The 20,375-nt window shown below is 38.9% G+C and overlaps 1 protein-coding gene across 2 annotated transcripts in view; it reads left to right on the top strand.

The window, feature by feature from the left end:
• POLA1 (DNA polymerase alpha 1, catalytic subunit) overlaps positions 1-20,375 on the top strand; it is a 179,094-nt gene that overhangs the window by 88,855 nt on the left and 69,864 nt on the right. For both annotated transcript variants that reach the window (XR_014155869.1, XM_081858858.1), the window contains exon 35: positions 19,402-19,518. Coding sequence is in view for 1 of the 2 variants with exons in the window: in XM_081858858.1 (XP_081714984.1) it covers positions 19,402-19,518 (117 nt within the window). In the remaining variant the exon portion in view is untranslated. The remainder of the gene's footprint in view (positions 1-19,401; positions 19,519-20,375) is intronic.

The following is a 20,375-nucleotide window of genomic DNA, read 5'->3' as shown; positions in this document are numbered from 1 at the left end:
GTCCAATTGCTTTGTTAAAAAATGAGACTCGCACAATCAAATTCTGAAATTCCATGAGATTGTAAGGCAGTGATGGTAAACATCCCTACTCCCAATTTACATAGTATTATTTATTTAGTTTTAGTTTTAGTGCTGGAAAAACAGAGTTGCAAACCTCTGAAGGAAAACCCCTACATTCAGATTTTCAGGGTCCCACCCTATTGCAAATCTCTATAAGGAGAGAAAACAACACAGCGGCTTATTCTCAGTCAAAGTAATGACATCCAAAGAGTTCCTGCAGAGCCTCCTTAAATCTTCAAACCTGCAACTTTATCTCTGGGTGTTCTTAGATACTAGTGGTTGCCAGGCTATATTTCCATAAGGCCTTGGCTTTGTCTTCACAGAAGAGGGACCGCAGACCTGATCATCTCCCACAAACATGATTTTAAGTGTGTTGTACAGCAAATAGCAGTTTGGAAAGTCACACCTACTGCTTCTATGAAGGATCATTCACATAGTGGGTGACATGGATAAGCATAGCCTGTATTGGGCTGTTTGTTCCAGAAAAACAGTGAGTTCTCAAAAATGACCCATGCCCTTGACACTTAAATGTCCCCAGGGTGAACAGGAAATGCAAATGGATGGACCATCCCACTTGACCAACTGTATGCCCTGGAACGTAGGTCCCAATGAGCTATACTGGCAGATCAGATTAGACATACTGGACTAATCAGACCTTGTAATGAAAATACGTTGGCCAAACACCCATTGTTGTAAAAATATTGTATCCTTTCTATAAGATACGAAAAGGGCAGGAAAACACAAGTCTTCAGAGGAATTATTAGTCCAATTGGTGAGGATTCCACAGTAAGACTTGTATCCATTGTGAGTCATACTCACAATAGACAATTGAAATTAATGGGCATGGGTCTACTCTGACTAGAACTTAGTTGGATATAATTCCAATACTATAGTGGCCAGAGAGTCAGTTGTACTCTATGAAGTATTGTTGTTACTTTTACAGGACACTGCACCTAGCCATCTTCCCCAAATGCAGTTTAAAAAGTGTATGTGTGCTTCAATAGAAAGTTAAAAACAAACAGAATATAGTGTTCATATTTTACATTGGTTTATGAATATTGGTTCATGGCGGGGATATTTGGCACTGTGAGAAAAGTTATATGGATTGGACACAGGAAAAGTATTTGCTGAAGCAAACTAAAGAGTACATGTAGTGAAACAGTTTAGCTTGTTGTGAGGATAAAATAGAGGAAAACTCTGTATGTCACCTTGAGCTTCTTGGTGGAAAGATGGGGTTTATTATATATATATATATATATATATATATATGTGTGTGTGTGTGTGTGTGTGTGTGTGTATGTTATATATAAATATGTTATATATTTATAAACATATATGGGTATATGTTATATATAAATAAATAAATAACATCTGTATAGTTTAAGATTTAGTAATCTTATTGAACACTGGCAAATTATGCATGGGGAAGTGGCCGTGGGAAAAGGCATTAAACTATTATGTGGGGGGACACACTTCAACATTTTGTAGAGTATCTTGATCACTTATTACAAACTCTTCCAGTTGGCCTGGAATCAGGAACTTTATAGCTTTGTTTAGGGTTGGTGAGGGGACATCTGGAGAGGGAGAAAAGGAAAAGGTGTATTGTTCCTCCCCCCCCACAACACCTATATAGTGGGGGGAGAGTTTTTTAAGAGGTCCAATGGGATGTGTCCACCCCACCCCACATCTTAATCCCCTCTCCCAAGGATAGTACAAGCTTTCAGATATTCAAAGAAGCCAGTTCCTCCCTCCCTCCAGCTTCCTTTTTGTCATCTGACACCCTCAACATCCCATGGCTCAGCTGCCCTCAACATTCTTTAAGCCCTGGAGGTCACTGAGCATAGGTCTTTCACTGAGCCCTTCTGTTGTTGTTTTTATTCTTTTTCTTTCAATTTACAAACTAATATACTTCTGTGTACCTGGGAAGTCCCCCTCCCCAGCTATGCACAAAGCACAGCTGCTTTCTTCTTCTTCCTTTTTGATGGATCTATTTAACTTCCTAAATAATAGGTATGGGATTCATACAGCTTTGGTTTTAGAAGGGAAGCTGCAACTGTTCCTGCTGCTGAAAATAGTTAATGTGGAGGAAAATATGAGAATTTCTTCACCCTTTACATGGCAGCTTGGATGCATTGGTTTTACCGCAACTGTTTGCCGTGGTAAATTCACAAAACAGAGGTGCAGATGCACATAAACAGACATGGACTGTCAGTTTTCCAGCTCTTTCCCTCATGTCTCGATATGCATAGCATCTATATTGACTGAAGTGAATACTGGTGTTTTTAGGCTACATTGTTAAGGGTAGAATGGTCCTCAGTGAGGTATGTCCTCATTCTACAAATAGAGGGAATGAATAGCCTGGAGACAGGAGAGCTCCCTCTATATTCTTGAATGCCAGCTTTATTACGATGTTAGAGAACACTGTTTAGAGCCCCCCCCCCATTTTAACAGAAAATGAAGTATTAGAAAATGAAACAAAAGTTTAAAAAAGTTAAATTTTGTATTGGGGGGCCTGGGACATTTTACCACTAGAGGCAAAACTCTGAGCAGCGGCGCCCACTTTCTGTCCCTGTCAGTTGGAGAGGCATGATGGTGCAGGGCGAGTGCTGGTGCAGGTGTTGGCGGTGAGGCTGCAGGAGGTGTAGCCCTGAACCAACCTTTCACTTGTCTTTCCTCCTCTGAGGGTGGCACCCTGAAGCAACTTGCTTCAGGACTGCTTCATGGACCAGCTAGCTGTGCTTCCTGTTACAATGAACTAGTCCTTGTAATAGAAGAGGGCAGACTCTTTTGCTCTGAAGGCTTTCAGCCTCAGGAAAAGAAATTTGGAGTCCTTCTCGGTTAATGGGGTTGAAATGAAAGACAGAGGTATTATTTGTTCAGAGTTCTCAGGTCCAAGAGCTGAGAAGATGGACTGGTTTTTAAGAGGTTACTTATGGATCTTCCTCTGAGGTACTCATGGACCCAACATTGTTGGTGAAGGCTCAGGTAGCTTCAGTGGCTATAACTTTTTAGGTTGGATTATGGACAGGTGCTCTGTGTGGGACTGCCCTTGAAGACAACTCAGAAGCTTCAACTGGTCCAAAACACAGCAGCCAGGTTACTGTCTGGGGTTCCATTTAGAACTCTTATAACCCCTGTTTAAAAATAGCTGCACTGGGTGCCAATTTGCATTTTGGCCCAATTACAGGTGCTTACATTAGTGTTTAAAGCCCTAACCCACTGAGCCTCCCCACCCCCCATCTAAACTACAGCCTCCTTCCATACAGACTCTCTCAAGGTCAATGTAAGTTACACTGCCCTTGGGTGGCTGGGAGATGGCAGCCTAGGAGAGGACATCTCTGACGGCTCCTAAGCTGTAGAATTCCCTCTTCACATAGGTATGTCTGGCACCTTCACTGTATAGTTTTCTTCATATGATCCACCTCTTTATCCTTACCTTTGACACCTGGAATATGGTTTTAGAACTGCTTATAACTTCTGCTTATAACTTGTTTTAACCGTTTTCAATATTGTATTTTTATATTGTTGCAGCCCACTCCAGAAACTTTTGTTGTAGGGTAGATAATAAATGAAATAATAATAATAATAATAATAATAATAATAATAATAATAATAATAATATTTATACTCCACCCATCTGGCTGGGTTTCTCCCCCCTAGCCCTTGGTTAGCGTTATGGCTGATGCCATGAGGGAATATATTCAACAACAAAGTGCAGTGATCCACTGGAGCAAAGATCCACTGGAGCAAGGTGGGAGGGAGGCAGTGCACAGTCCTTCTCTGCTCAAGCCAGTCTCACTGCTTGACTGTTGGGCCAGAGAGCACCTGAAGGTTCAGCTGATCCCTGGCTCCAAGCTGAGCACAACTGAGATGAGAAATCATTTGCCTTTTCTGTACCATGGGCTTGAGTGATGTTCCAGGGTGAATGGTATGCATTGCATGTGGGCAAAAGGTTCCACCAAGTTATAGGCTGAACAGCCACCTTGCATTGTCCCTGTGAAATAGTGTGCTGTATAAACGTCAGTATATTGCAATTCATAAATATCAATATATCTTGGTACATGTATCTAGAAGCCTCCCTGGGCTCCCTTGGGAGGAAGGGTGAGATGTAAAGTTAGTAAATAAACAAATATCCTTATTTTCACAATTGCTGTGTGAAATAGATCAGCTGATCAATAATCCAAGGCCCTCAAATGTGCTTCCTACGTAAGCAGAGATGTTCAGCCCTAATTGTCTCTTCCTGGATCACATTAGCTGTTGCAAAACACTGTGTTAGAGTAAGAAAATACATATCTAAATGTGGTTCATGGTATGTTTAGGGACTTGCCAAATCATGGTGCACACCAATATTAAGATGATGGTGATGATGATTGATAATAATAATTTATTAAACATGAATTGCATGTGGGCTGTTTTACTATTTTACATTCACTTGCATATAGTATTAATAGAGAAATGTTGGAATGCTGCAGATATTGCACCCAAAATGGTAATTACAGTGTAAGTAGAGACTTCCTATCAGATGTTTTGGTATTTAACTTGTAAGTTCATTTTAGCATGCACACTTACCTAACACTGCCAAGACGAGAAGCGGCTTTCTGAAATGTTAAATAGTTTGTGCTTAATTGTCTGCAGTAGAACAGCTGCTAATACCAGGGGAAAAATGCCGTCTCATCATTAGGCCTGTTGTGTCCAAAAAAAAAAAAAAAAAAAATAAGCAGACAAGACTGCTGTAGCTACCCTGTCTGCTTTGGCACTCGTATTCTCCCTCACTCAGTTTTCAATGTGTAATGAAGAGCTGGAGGACAATATTCTGTAATTAAGGATTCCATTAAGATGAAGAAAAGAGCAAATGGGGTTGGTTGTTCTCCTAGCAGAAGGGGGAAAAATTGTCTGGGGTGGGGGATAGTGGTAGTAGTGTAGTGAGGGGGAGAGGTGGGTGGAGAGACTAAGTCAGGGCTGTTTGTTGAATATACTGTTAAGGACTGTTACCATCCTAATTAATCAAGTTAGAAATTACAGCTGTAGTCGGTTTCCCCCCAATTCTTGTTATCAATTTTCTTCTCTTTTGAGACAAAGCAAATATAAATTTTGTGTTCATTTGTCATTCGTTCTTTGACTTCAGCATCTCTGAAAATAACAATGTAGCACAAAAGACCAGTATTTACCTAGTTGTAATGTGGGTTGCCATGGTGTTTTGCAAATTATTGCAATTATGTTCACCATGCGAGTCGCCCTTGGTAACTGGCGAAAAAACTGATAATCCTGTTTTGAACAAAAGGTCAAATTGCTGAATAGAAAGTCTTGATTAACTAAAAGATGTACAAAGTGGAATTATTTCCTACCATTCAGAAATAGTTCTTGATCGGGTTTGGGGGAGGGGGTGAGTAAGTACATCTGATTACTGAAGTACAAAGCATTGAAAGGATGTTGTCTTGAGCCTTTCATGTAGTCTTAATGGTGGCTTTTTTGTCAAATTTACCCATTTGCGGCATTGAAAGAGGCAGCTGCATTTAAGCTGGAGAGATGGTGCTTTTTCAAGAGTTTAGTGCATGGAAAGTTCTCAGCAGTATCTGCAGTTTACTATTAGTCTGTGGTCTATTAAAACTGATGTGCTGCATTTGAGCCCATTGCTCTCAGTGCTCGTGAAACCCTTTGACTGATGATCTAATAAAGTGCTCTTACTGGACAATCTCTGATCAGATACTTGAAAAAAAAATCACAAGTTTTTAGAGTGGATGGGGGTGGGTGAAAGAGGTTATAGTGAACATTTGTCCTTGTAAACCATATGAGGACAATATATTTCCCATTTAAAAAGCAACGAACACTTTTTGAGGTTATATTTCTAGTAATTTTGTAAAAATAAATAAATAAAAATGTTTTACATTCTCTTCCCGTCCGAACTCTGCATTTTTAGCAAAGCATAATAATTTTAAAGAGCAAGGGGAATATTGCTAGTCACCTGGAAGGTAATGGCTGGAACTTGCGAGAGGCTGTGTGAGAGCGGAATGAGAGCAAAATAACCCTTAGCAAGTTTGTGGGTTTACATTCTGCATCACCTAGCAACCCCTTGGCTCAGTCAGCTCACTTGTCTACCCTTAGTCTTGTTTACAGACTGTTCAAACTGTCCTCCGAAACCATGAAAGATATTCAGTTTCATTAGTACCATTCTCAAAGAGAAAATAATTAAACTTAAATGAACAAACAGTGCTTGGTAATGCTTTTAAATGTTTTTTTAAAAAACTGGTTTTGAGGTGCCCACTGCGGAGACCTTTCTTTCAGTGCCACCAGAAGGTCTTTCTCATTTTACGAGAACACAGACTTGTGTAATGTCTTTAACTTTTTAACTTTTATTTATTTTTTTAATGTTCAGCAAAGTGTTCTATAAGCAACATATGAAATGTGACGTTAATATTGCTTTGGTACATGATGTCTTTCTCTTTTCTTTTCCTTTTGGAGCAACCATTAAAGTTATTTTTGAAATTCAGTAGCCACACATGAAACATGGTTTATGAAATTCCTTTAGCAAATGTGGAACTGCACCTGCCATGAAATTTTGATTTCTCTCCCCCCACCCCGCCTTTGTATTTTGTTAGATTCTCTTACATGTACAATACATAACTGGACTGTATGAGTTCTTTGTGTTTTGTTGACAGCTGACAGACAAAGCAAAATTATTCTTGAAGGAAGGTACTGTACTTAGTTGTGACCTATTATAGCCTGAGAAGGCTGCTTTGAGTAGGATGAATAGAAGGGTATTTTGCAGAATAGACTTGAATATACTTCCAGAGATTTTATCTGTCCATACAGAAATACATATACATTCTCCATTGAGCTTTTTTTCAAATGTAATTTTCCATATATAGTCATTTTAAGTATATATTCCCCAGTTGCTTGCATGGAGCCAAATTTAACTGCATTGGTATTGTCCTACAGTGGTAAAGTAAAATTGCTGGTAATTGTTCGCTTTCTTTGTGCACAATGTGGCAGGCTATGAAGACTTGTATCCCATCCTTTTTAATGTACCTTAGATGCATCTTCTGGTGCTTAGACTCTGATTGCAAATTAAGGCAACAAGACTGAGATATTGGCCTTGATGTGAAGCAGAGCAGAACACGCTTGTTAATTTATTGCATAACATGCAATTGCAAAGGTTGGAATGCAAACACTTGTAGTGCTATTACATCTGTTTAAATGAGGACCACTGTTTGCATCTAACCTATCATAAGTGTTTAGAGTGCTCTATTATCCTTTCACCAGACTGATGGCAGAACCCGGTCTTTGCACAAATGAGAAGATCAATAAGTTTCAAATAACTTGTATGAAATGACATGTGACTGTACATTTAAAGAGATGTTTTAAAAAAATCAATTTTAATAACATTTAAAACTCATAGATTGACCTACAATATAGCTTGTGTTTCTGCCTTGCTCATAGCTTTGTTTAAAGTATTTGTACATTAACTCTCTTTTTCTTTTGCATTGTTCCTTTTAGTAGTTTTTCTGAGGTTGCACGGTTGTATAGATATAGCATATGTTGATGTTTCAAACATAACATTTGAAAAGCTACCAGGTGCAAAGTTGATAAAACTTTTTCTGATCCATTTTGGGGCACACAACCTGTACATTTAATAATAGTTCTCCTCTTTGGATAATATTTTCCCCTCACTTAGGCACCCAAATTTCATTTTGCCCCCTGCTGATCTTTTTCCATGATCATTAGTAACTTATATTCCATTTTTTTTCTGTTTGCTCAAACATTTCCTTGATGTTCAGTTGTGATTCTGTTCCTTCCATGTCTTTCAGCATGAACCATACAACTACTTCTTGAGCCCCCTGTGGCTCACTTATTGCTTTATAGCAGAACAAAACTGAGAAATCTTAGATGAAAACAATGTGAATATCACATTTTAAAAAACCTGTTCATGCTAGATGATATCTAGAATGTGTTCCCATTGTGTTTAGGAATCTTCATAGAAAATAGGCAACATAAGTCTTTAAACATTGTACCATGTGGTACATCAACTGTCAGAAGTTTGTATTAGTTAAAAAACCCCCAGCAACCAGGCATTGATATACTCTGGGGAGAAGCACAAGTCACTTAGACCTTAGTTTGTTCTTGACGGTCTTTGGTGTAGTATGCAGGCTCTAGTTAAGACAGAGATGGAGGACTCACTGACCTCTGGATGTTCCTGAACTCCCATCAACACCAAGTTGCATGAACAATGCTCAGGGATGATGCGAAGTAGAGTTCAGCAACATCTCAACGGCCACATGTTCCCCATATCTGCCTTTGAAAATTGAAAGTCCTAGCTTTTACCATATAAGTTGTATGTTTGTTGCTTTAATTACTGCAGAGATAAGTTTGAACATGGGATACATAAATGTTGAAATGAAACAAAGGAAGCGCACAAGGAGCCCAAATGCAAGTTGATTTAATAGTAATGATTTCAAGGCAGTCTCCACTAATTCCATATTTGAAGTGGTAATTTGAGGGCTAATTTAAACATTACATCTCCCATGTAGAGGCTGCTGAACAGCACTTACCCACATCAGTGTGTTCCATGCAGTGGGCATAATTTATAATTCATAAAAACCTCTTACCCCTGCACCATCTACATTCCAGTACAGGCACCTCCAGGGAGTGACTACTCATTCACAAACACTGCATGTGCCAGTGCACAGGATATGAGACTTTTAAAGGTTGTGCCTACTGTCTGGAGAATAGGCATTTGCAGGCAGCTTCAACATGGAGAGTGTACCATTTTAAAATGACCCTTGGAATAAGAATATTTTAAGTAAGTTCAATACAGTTACATACGCTTCGGGTTACATACGCTTCAGGTTACAGACTCTGCTAACCCAGAAATAGTACCTCGGGTTAAGAACTTTGCTTCAGGATAAGAACAGAAATCGTGCTCCGGCGGCACGGCAGCAGCGGGAGACCCCATTAGCTAAAGTGGTGCTTCAGGTTAAGAACAGTTTCAGGTTAAGAACGGACCTCCGGAACGAATTAAGTACGTAACCAGAGGTACCACTGTATGTGTATCAATTATAGTTTGCAATATGCAAACTCTAAATATGAACACATTAACTGAAAAACTCAAATATTCGTGTTGTATTTCCAGTGCAGTTATCAGTGTCAACATACTATATAGTTCTAGTCAATTTAATATTGTGTACAGTGGTACCTCAGGTTACAGCCTCTGCTAACCTGGAAATAGTACCTTGGGTTAAGAACTTTGCTTCAGGATGAGAACAGAAATTGCGCAGCAGCGGCGCGGCGGCAGTGGGAGGCCCCATTAGCTAAAGTGGTACCTCAGGTTAAGAACAGTTTCAGGTTAAAAACGGACCTCCAGAACGAATTAAGTTCTTAACCTGAGGTACCACTGTATATGATTTAAAAATGGTAAACATAATGGATTCACACAATGTATGGCAAACATTTGTACGGAGTGGATTTATGGGCATACTCTCCTGTCATTGCTTTCATTTTTGTTTAAGGAGTGCATCATTGGCAATATTAGGGAACAAAGGGAGGGAAACCTTGAGCAGTGTATAACTTAAATTTTTAAGATATTTGTGGGAAAGTGTCTCTTTTTTAATCTTCCCCAGAAGACTCATCCAAGTAAAGACATTCCTGAAAGATGACATAGAAATACTTGCATTATTAGGAACCTAGTACACTAAGTATATTTATACATAACAAGATAATGGTAGTCTTAAGTGTATTACTTGCATGTTTCACTGCACATTCAAAACATATCCAATCCCACAGTCCACACACATGGACACAAGTTTTAGCCCATGCTGGTCATCAGCAGCTTGCTTTTCTCTATGAATCAGATGTGACTTGTAAGAAAATGCATTTGCTTTTTTCAGGCATTTGTGTCTGAAAATCCGGCTATGTGCTGTAAAACCAATTGAGAACCAAAGAGCTTTTTATGAGGAGGCTATCCAGAAGCTCAGGCTAGATTCATTCTGGGGAATGATGACCAACTATGTTTGTGGGTTGACTATTGGCCTCATGCTTCCTTGGTTCCTCATCTTTCAAACATGTCAGTTTAACATGCACTCCAGTATTTTGTGATGTAAACCGTTTCTGTGGAAGTCAAGGATGTGTTGGACAAAATAGTGAACCAACTGTCAGTATGCCAGCTTAATAATACTAAAGATTAGTAAGCATTCATTAAGTGTCATGGGGTTTCAGTTTTCATGCTAGCCCTCCCACAACACAAAGTATGTTACCCCCCCCCCAAAAAAAACCCCTCAGTTGTTCGTTGCTATATCTATCCTTTAAAACTACCACCTTAGTTCTTTTTCATTAGTAATATGAACCGGAATGCAGGACAAGCAGTGTGGAGATTTTTGAGCAACATTTGCTCATTTTTGTTAAACCATAGTTTGACATTAACTATGGTTTAATGCAGGGGTCAGCAAACTTTTTCAGCAGGGGCTGGTCCACTGTCCCTCAGACCTTGTGGGGGACCAGACGATATTTTTTTGGGGGGGGGGAATGAATGAATTTCTATGCCCCACAAATAACCCAGAAATGCATTTTAAATAAAAGGACACATTCTACTCATGTAAAAACACGCTGATTCCCGGACCGTCCGCGGGCTGGATTGAGAAGGCGATTGGGCCGGATCCGGCCCCTGGGCCTTAGTTTGCCTACCCATGGTTTAATGTGATGTGTAAACATAGCCACTGGCCACAGTAAAAAATTGTACATTTTAAAAACGTAAAACGTAAGACAACAAATAACATGTTTGCACAGCAGCTAAACGGTAAGCAGACAAATCACTTCAGGCAGTATGTTTTCAGCTTATTCATTATTGAGTGGGAGAAGTTAGGATCCAGAGGGAATAATCTGATTGGTGCTTATAACTTCCACTCTGCGCTCGAACAAAACCATGCACACTTTTCAGGGTAACAGTATATATTTTTCTTCCTAAAGTATTATATAATTTAACGTGAATGTTTTTTTGAAATATTTCTTGTACTGTACTTTTTCTTGGGGATCATGTATGTATAGAGCTTGCTGTCAGGACATATAGCTTGATTGCTACTTTTCTTAATTTCATCCTTTTACTTCGGTCCTTATTGGTTTTATGCCATCTATGTCATAATATATATTAGTTCTGTATAGTTCTCCATAACTTTCCAGGTTTTTAGCCTGTTAGTTTCCTAATTAGTCAAGTTGCATCTATTTTTATCTACCTCCAAAACTGAAATGTTCAGTTCCTGAAGCAAGTAATATAGTACAAAATCTTTATCGTATCGATTTAGGAAAATGTGACTTTTCCATGTAAAAATATGATTAGATAAATTGCTTGCTCTTGTCTGCTGTCTTTGAAAATACAAGTGTGTGCTCAGGTCTTATAGGCTTCCCATAGGCATCAGATTGACCACTGTGAGAACAGGTTGCTGGACTTAAATGAGTCACAATACGTTTGAAGCTGTTTCATCTCTAGTATAGGCTAGTGCTAGTGTAAGGAAGTACTTAGGCAGCTCTTGCCGTCAGAAAGTTCTTCCTGATGTTTAGTTGGAAACTTCTTTCTTGTAACTTGAAGCCATTGGTTTTCATTCTACCTTCCGGCATAGGAGAAAACAAGCTTTCTTCATGTGATAACAGCCCTTTAGATATTTGAAGATGGCTATCTTATTTCCTCTGCACACATTCCAGCTTATCAATATCCTTCTTAAATTATGGTGGCCAGAATTGGACACAGTGTTCCAGGTGCGGTCTGACCCAAGGCAGAATAGAGTGGGACTATTACTTCCCTTGATCTGGATACAATGGTTCTGCTGATGCACCCTAGAATAACATTACCCGCCCCCCGTCCCCCGCTGCATTAGACTGTTGACTCGTGTTAATCTCCCAGTTTGGTGTCATCTGCAAAATGAATGAGCATCCCCTCAATTCCTTCATCCATGTCATTTATAAAGACATTGAGCAATAACAGGCTCAGGATAAAACCCTATGGCACCCCACTTGTCACCTTTCTTCGAGGTTGGTGAGGAAACATTAGTGAGCTCTCTTTGCTCAATAATGAGCAAATAATGCTGGAAGCTGCCAGAGTGGCCAGGAAAATCCAGCCAGATGGGTGGGGTATTAATAATAAAATTATTACTATTATTATTGGGGTTTGGTCAGTCAACAAGCTACAAATCCACCTAACTGTTACCTTGTCCAGCCCACATTTTACCAGCTTCTCCACAGGAATATCTTAGGGGACGTTGCCAAAAACCGTACTGAAATCAAGATGCATTATGTCCACAGCATTCCCCTAATCTACAAAGCTTGTAACTCTTATCCAAAAATGAAATGAGATTCGTCTGGCATGACTTGTTTTTGAGAAACCCATGTACATCTTAGTATTCACAGCATCCTTTTCTAAGTGCCTATAGACCAAAATTTAATTATCTGTTCTAGGCCCTTTTCTGGTATGGATGTCAAGCTGACCAGTCAGTAGTTACCTTTGTCTTCTCCCCCCCCCCTTTTGGAACATGGGGATATTCTCCCAGGAATATGCTGCATCCATTGTTGTCATTATGGTCTGAGTTCCATGGTTGAATAGCTTGCATGTGGCAGTTTTCTGCTGCTAGGAAGGGGGCAAGATCAGTGAGTTATGTCTCTAGGGTGTTTGGTCAAGGCCAGTGTTCGTTTGAAATGAAATACACATTCTTTGTTATTCTTCCACCCACATGGAGCCTCCGTATATCTTCTCTGATCCTGTTGCTTGGGCTGGATCATGCTCAGTATAGTTCAGAATTGTTTAAGGACAATTTTATTTAAATGCTGATTTCAGGTAATGAGAACAAAATGGAATTCTGTTCAGTCCCCAGTCTACACTTAATTTAGGCAACTGTGAATACAGTATACTGCAGTGATATGTTCCAACATACACACTTATTGCAGTGTATATTTGTTATTTAGAACTTGAGTGGAAATTTTCATTAGTTTTAATACCACCATGCTTGTTTAAACTTTATTTTCATGTTCTGCAAAGCACATTCATTTCAAATTGAATTGCAAAGTTCTTTGGTTATGGTATAATCAAGGAAATAAATGATTGGCTTTGTGTGGTTTCCAAAGACAATGGATATTAATCAAACATGGGTTAAGAATAGTGCACTTCAGCACATTCATTTGAAACACACTGCATATGTTGAGTATGATAAAGTTTTATTTAAAGTAAATCAAGACCAGAAGCTTAATTATAAAATCAAAACAAGAAGCATAAAGATAGCACTGATCACACATTTATCTTCATGTTCAATTTCCATGCATAATACCACCAGTTATTGATATCATTATAGAAGAGATTAACTGATAGTAAGTACAAATAAGTGCAAATAAGTATTGAATGTAGAGGTGACAAAAAAGAAAAGACCACTTTAATGTTAATTATAATTGCTCGGAAGTCAGGACAAATTACATTATTTTCTACATGAATTGAAAGGATGCTTGATGTTGGTATCAAAGATATAGTTTGCTAACCTGCAGGTGACTTATCATGCCCTGTTTTAACAAACTGCAGGAGTGTTGAAGTTATACCTTAAGTGCAAAACTAAGTTCCTTCAACATCCAACCATATCTATCAGTTAGAAGGAAGCTGACAATTTAATTTATATTATAATGTTCCTAAAGTGAAAGGCAGAAAGCAAGACGATCTGTTTTCTAACATCAAGAAGTATTATAGGACTTGCATGTGGGAGGCTAGCATTATTAAATATATGACACTTCAGTTATCATTTAACCAATCATGAGCAAATGTTTTCTGCCTCGTAGAATTATGTACGATTCTGTTTTTAGCTTTTGTTTTTTGTGTTTTGTTGGTTTGAAATTGTAGGTGAACAAAGATTTAAAAAGAGATCAAGTTTTTTCAAGGTGCAGGCCAGCTTCTATTGACCATATTTCTGCAGGTAGTGAAACACTGTGATGTACACCAGTTCATACAGCTTGCCTTTAAAAAAGCAGAGAACCCTAACGCAGTATTTTTTTCAGCCCAGCTCTAAGCATGTCCACTTGGAAGTTAGAAGAGTAGTTAGGAAAGCAGAATCGTTCTTGCAGTTTGGAAGCAGAATCGTTCTTGCAGTTTGTTTTCCTCGCCACATTCCTCTTCATCAAAAGATGTGATTAAAATAAAATTGAATTCTTAGAGTTTCCATGGAACCCCCTCCTATTTCTAGCCCCCAAAGCTAAAGGATGTTCCCCAAAAGTAAGAACTTGCATAAATTACACAAGAAGTCCAGAGCATATGAGATTGCTGGCTTAATGCTATGCAAATCCCAATTTTTCAAAAAGGCTTTGAACTTCAGATCATTGTTCTTACCTCTAGTTATGTTGGGAGAGTCTATAGGTGGTTTATGAGATATGCAAATATGATATCTTAGTGTCAGCATGCATTCTTCTGCTCTGTCTCTGTCGTGGGAAAGGGTGCAACACTTTGGGTCATCTTAGAGCTCAACTGTAGTGATGCATTTAGCTGTAGCATGCATGTGGATGGGGTGTGTGTGTGAATGCCCCTTCTTCCTCTTGTTTTAGGTAACATTCTCTGAAATGCTTATGGGGTCTGAACTGGCCAAGGATGAGACATTGTGCTTGTAGTGAGTAACTGAATGAAGATGTCAATGCAGTATGCAGCAGCTGTGATAAAGGCTAATTCCATGCTATGGATCATTAGGAAAAGAAAGCTGTTCTACCACTAACTCCAGCAGTAGCCATTTCTTCATCTGTACATGATCTGCTTCAGGCTTCATATTCCAAATCCTAGCGACAACCGCACCTTCCCGTATGCATGTTCTGCTCCCGTATTCAACACCCCCAGACCTGACCATAGCAGCATGTTATCAGTTTTTCATGCCCCTTCTTTGCCTCAGCTGATTCTGGAAAGGGAGCAACACATCTTTTCACTTCCCGACTCGCCTGCTGTACCACTTTCAGAAGCGAGAGCACCTTTGCTTTCTTTGGATATGCAAATTGTGGCTATGATCTCAAAGGAATTGGGAGAAGGCCAATCTGTGGGTGTGTCAGTAAGAATGTGAATTTTTTTTATTACATTGACTATTGGTCTTCAGTTGTGAATATGCCTATAGTAAAATAGAATAACCGACTTTCTTAAATGTTGGCCTCTTAGAAAGATGTGGATTCTTTGCTGTCATAGTAGCAGAACGTCAAGAATGTTATAAGAATGTATACATTCACCATGCGCTGTAGTAGAGTCACAGCTTAAGCTTATTACGTAAAAGAAAAAATTGCATTGATTGATTGATTGATTGAATTTATATACTGCCCTATACCGGGAGGTCTCAGGGCGGTTCACAGAACAATAAAATTCAAATAATACAGTGTGGTGCTCTATACGTTTATACATGGCCCAAATTCTGCCCTACAGCTGCAATCTGGCATTAAACAGTACTAGAGTTGATATAAACACACTTTTCAATAAACTTCACATTTGCTTGAATGCTGTCAGGTAGGTATGGGCTTATGTTGTTTTCTACCATTCAGATAAAGAAAGCAGTTATAACATCTCTTTAAGGACTTCATTGTTACTTTATTTAATATATTCCCTAAGGTTTAATACAGCTTTTTAAAGTATGAAAGGTGCGTAGTTACTATGGTGATGCAATGCCATATGAAAATGAAGAGATATTGTTAGATCATATTAGTGTTGGTTGTCGATCTGTCATCCTGAAGACAGTTGAAGAACTTTGTACATAAGCAATAATACTTATGCATTCCCTTTGATCCCATCTGTCTAGATCGAACAAAGTACTTGAAGTACCAAGTAGGAAATTACTCTTTAAATAGGATAAGAGTTTAAAAACAACTATGATAAACATAGGTTAAAAAAAACTTCAAGAAAAGGAATATGGCTGTTGGGGGTGGAAAATCCCCAGAAAAATCGAAGGTAGATATGTATTTCAATAGTGAGAATCTGAATAAGTTGTTGGAAATTAGTACATTAACTTTAATTTATTGATATATTTTTCAAAAGTTTTTAATTCTACATCCACATAGTGATATTCAAGAACGCTAATGCTTGAATTTGCAATGTCTTATAATTTCAAGAATCAAGAATCAATTATACTGAACACAAATAATAGCATACACTGAATTGTTGCTTTCAACAAATGATGCTTACTTTGACAAAACTAGGGCTGCAACTTTTAATTGATTGATTGATTGATTGGCTGGCTACATTAATTGATTAAAGAAATTTGTAAACAACTAAAAAGATACCCCCTAATTAATCAGTTGGCAGATGTAAAAAGAAAATGTTAATACAGGAGCTTATAAAACTACATATGCAAGGACTTTCTGGAGGTATGAAGAGGGAGTGCCTTTCCTAAAATGCCTACTGCAACTCGCCTGTGCATCATCTACAAATGAAAAAACTGTGCTACTTGTTTAAAAACTTTTTTACCCACATGCAAATTTAATTGATAGATTAATTGAACCAGACTAATAACTTTAATCAGGTAAAGATGTTTAATTGGGTAACAACTCTTAAGAAAAGCCCTAAACTACTATTACTATTACTATTACTATTACTATTACTATTACTATTACTAATGTGCATTAATGAGTGACTAGTCCATGAATATCGACAGATGTCAATATAAAACAAAAACAATTAGCTGCTTCTGCGATCTAGTCTATGAAGCAGTTTTACTTAGATGTTTAAAACTTACACGGACAAAATGACCAAGCAAGGGAGCTATTGATTAAACCACTATTGGCAAATTGGCCGGGTCAATCTGAAGCCTACTATATCAAATATCTTCTGGACGACAGGTCCAGTGATATCACAGTGGCCATGGCAAAGTTTCTTTCAGTAGTCATACGAATCAAAGATCAACATACCCATAACTAAACAAATAATGCTTTGGTCTCCCTTCCCTGGGGGGTTGTCTATATGAGTCTGTATTTTATTCTGTATCTATGTTATGGGTTGTTGGACCGCAATAAAGTTTATTATTACTTACCTGTATAGTTTCTAATAGCTCTAGTCCTCATGGATTGGATGATGTGCTTGAAAGGGCGTAAGCCTGCTGAGATCTCAAGCCAGTAAGGCGGCTCAACAGATTCCCAGAGTTTCTTGTATAGCTTCAGTTTCTTGTATAGCTTAGCTTCTTCTTCCCACTCCTCCATGATCAGAAAACCTGGTATTGTACCAAACAGCGTTCCTTATTTTAGAAGACACATTTGCAATTAATTAATTTATATTAATAATGGCTATTAACATTGTTCGATTAGGGATTAGAAGAATAATATTCCTTTTAAAGCATGCATGTGATCAGGATACCTCATCTGTTTTAAAGAAGAATTGGGTACAAGTATGAAAGGCATCATATAGTTTAAACTGGTCACTTATTAGTCAGACTTGGAAAAACATTCTCAGTCTACTCTGGATGGGTTTCTTTATCGCTGAAGGTCTAATCACCATGTTTGGGGCCAGAAATAAAAATATTGCACCCTACAAGGCCCTGAGTGAGGCCTGTTCAATGGCTTCAGGCAAACTCAAGATCAAGAATTATTGGATGGAGGATGTACTTGAATATCGCTACTGTACGTGGATAATTCTTTGATCAAGAATCAGTGAATAGATGTACGTGTCTTCAGACAAGCTGAAAACATAAGTGAGCAACAGAGAGAATAATACGCCAGAGAGAGTTGGGGGCAAGAATACAGCCCTGTTTCACACCACTCTTTATAGGGAATGCATTCAAGGATTAGCCATCATATTGGACAGTGCCACACATGTTCTTGTGGAAGGACACAATCATCTTGTAGAGCTTAGGTGGACATCCTATCTTATTGAGCAGTATGAAGAATCCTTTTTGGCTGTTGATGTCAGTGGGTCTGTTCATTGGGTCTAGGAAGGTGATGTACAAAAGGCATCTCTACTCTTGGCATTTCTCCTGCAGCTGATGCAGTGAGAAAATCATGTTGACAGTTGACCTTTGAGAGCTAAAGAAGCATTGTGACTCGGTATAGACCCTGTCAGTGAGTGACTGTAATCTGTTGAGAACTATATGGGCAAAAGCTTTCCCCACAGTACACAGCAGGAATATTCTCTGGTAGTTGTTACATTCATGGTGGTCACCTTTGTTCCCCTCTTGGCCTCACTGCTGTGGTGCAAAGGAAAGCAGATCAATATGTCTGTCACCAGCTTGGCTGCAGGAGTTCCTGGAAGGAGGTATACAAGGTATACCTTGGGGTCTCCACTCTGGATTTACTCCTTAGCCTTTTCTTCTCCCAAAGATATCCTGGAGGTTGGCAGAGCTTTAGGACCAGAGTTTCCTTCTCCTACCTTCCCAGGTTGACAAGCCCCATCTGCACCTCCCTTCTATAGCACACACAGAAACTGCCTTCTTGACCATTGAGCCCACTATTGGTCTTGTTGGCTCAATTCTCTGGAGACTGTCTTCACATGCAGGGGAAAGTCCCTAACTCACGGAGGGTCTGAGACCCATTGGCTACCCTCATCTGGTTTAGCCAGCCAGTTGAAGCAGTTTTCCACGGTGTGGCTGCTGTTAGATGCTGACAGCTTCTAGGAGCCACAGGTGAGAGCTGAGTGCAGGGTAGGGACCAAACGTGGCCAGAACTCCAGAAGAAGCACAACGTGCCCACCATTAGAAGTACTATCCATTCCCTATCACCCCATCTGTAGGGTCCATGATTTTCATAGTGTGCTGGTTTTGACAATGAAGATGCTGAATAAAAAAATATTTTACCTTTGTTCAAATGCAATCCAGAAGTGAAATACTTTTTTTTTTTTTCTAAATTGGTACCACCCTACTAAAGTACTTAAATAGATTTAATTGGTTGGAATATGTCAGCTATACATGCATGGCATTCATTAGACACATTCTATCAGCTAGCCGCAGTTGGTTTTCATTGGACACATTTCAGCTAACCTACATGTTTTGCTTTCATTGGTCACAATTTATCATATGTGTACTTCTAAGGCTTTCATATGAGTATAGTAGCTAAAACTGATTTGTAGAACAATACCCCTACCAGTTTTAACTGGTCCACAGTGGAAATTATCTATACTGGTAATTAGACATGAGAAACAGGATAGAGATTCAGACAAAACATGTGCTCACGTAGTTTTGATTATCTTTCGTAGTTCACATTCTTGTATCATCTGGTGTCATTGAACCCTCATGCCGTTAAACTGTCTCTGAAGCTCTTTACCTGGGAATCCAATACTTCAATAAAACTGCTGTATTCTATATTGACTGTGCATCAAATAATATAAAACAGTTTGGATTGGGGAGAAGTTTGAAAACAAATCTATTTTTACTGTTTTTTTCTCTTTAGGGTTGGCTGAGATGTGAGGAGCCAACATGCCAATATCGTACCCGTCGACTTCCCCTTCGCTTCTCCCGGAATGGTCCTCTGTGCCCAGTCTGTAGAAAGGCTGTTGTTAAACGAGAGGTAAGAGTGAAAACCAACGAGAAAAATCCTGTTCTGGTTTTGAAGAGCCATAAGAACAGTACCTATAGGAAATTATTCTGTGATTATTCCTACCAGAGGCTATTCCTTTCTTATGTGAAAATTCAGTGAAACCCTAGAGCAGAGGAGTAGCGAAAAATGGAAATTGTCCACTTGGAACACATCTAATATGCCTTCCTTGTAAAGGAGCTTTACACATTCCTTATGGTGTTTTAACTTAAATCGTATAGTGCTTCCTGCGGTGCTTAGACTCAGGAATATTTGCAATATGCTGTCTGCCTATCCTGCAAGACCCACCTTAGCATGCCCCCTACACCTGGATTTGTCCATACAAATTGTACCCACTGTATAAGCTTTCTGTTTGACCAATTTCTTCCAGTGACATTTACACCATGGAGCATGTTCAAAATTCTGACATTGTGACATCATCTTGGGAATTTATGCTCCTGCTGTTGCTGTAAGGGTAAAATAAGGTCAGCTGATAGGGAGTTTGTGCCCACGCTGCAGTCTTCTGTTTAGATAATTTAGATCAGTGATGGCCAAACTTGGCCCTCCAGCTGTTTTGGGACTACAACTCCCATCTTCCCTTGCTAACAAGACCAACGGTCAGGGATGATGGGAATTGTTGTCCCAAAACAGCTGGAGGGCCAAGTTTGGCCATCACTGGTTTAAATGGTTTATAAATGTGCACAAAAAAATGCAAGAGTGTTTATAAGTGACTGCATGGATGGTATCTTGAGCTTTTTTGTATAAATGTACTTAAAATCTAATTCTTGTAATTCAAGTGCTTCAAAATTTTGACTGAATTTGTCTGTTTTGATTTCTTAAGCATCATTTTC

Source organism: Podarcis erhardii (assembly GCF_964252035.2).
Source record: "Podarcis erhardii genome assembly, chromosome: 4".
NCBI classification, from domain to species: Eukaryota; Metazoa; Chordata; class Lepidosauria; order Squamata; family Lacertidae; genus Podarcis; species Podarcis erhardii.
Note: the sequence above shows the minus strand (reverse complement) of the source record. Positions and strands in the feature narration are given on the sequence as shown.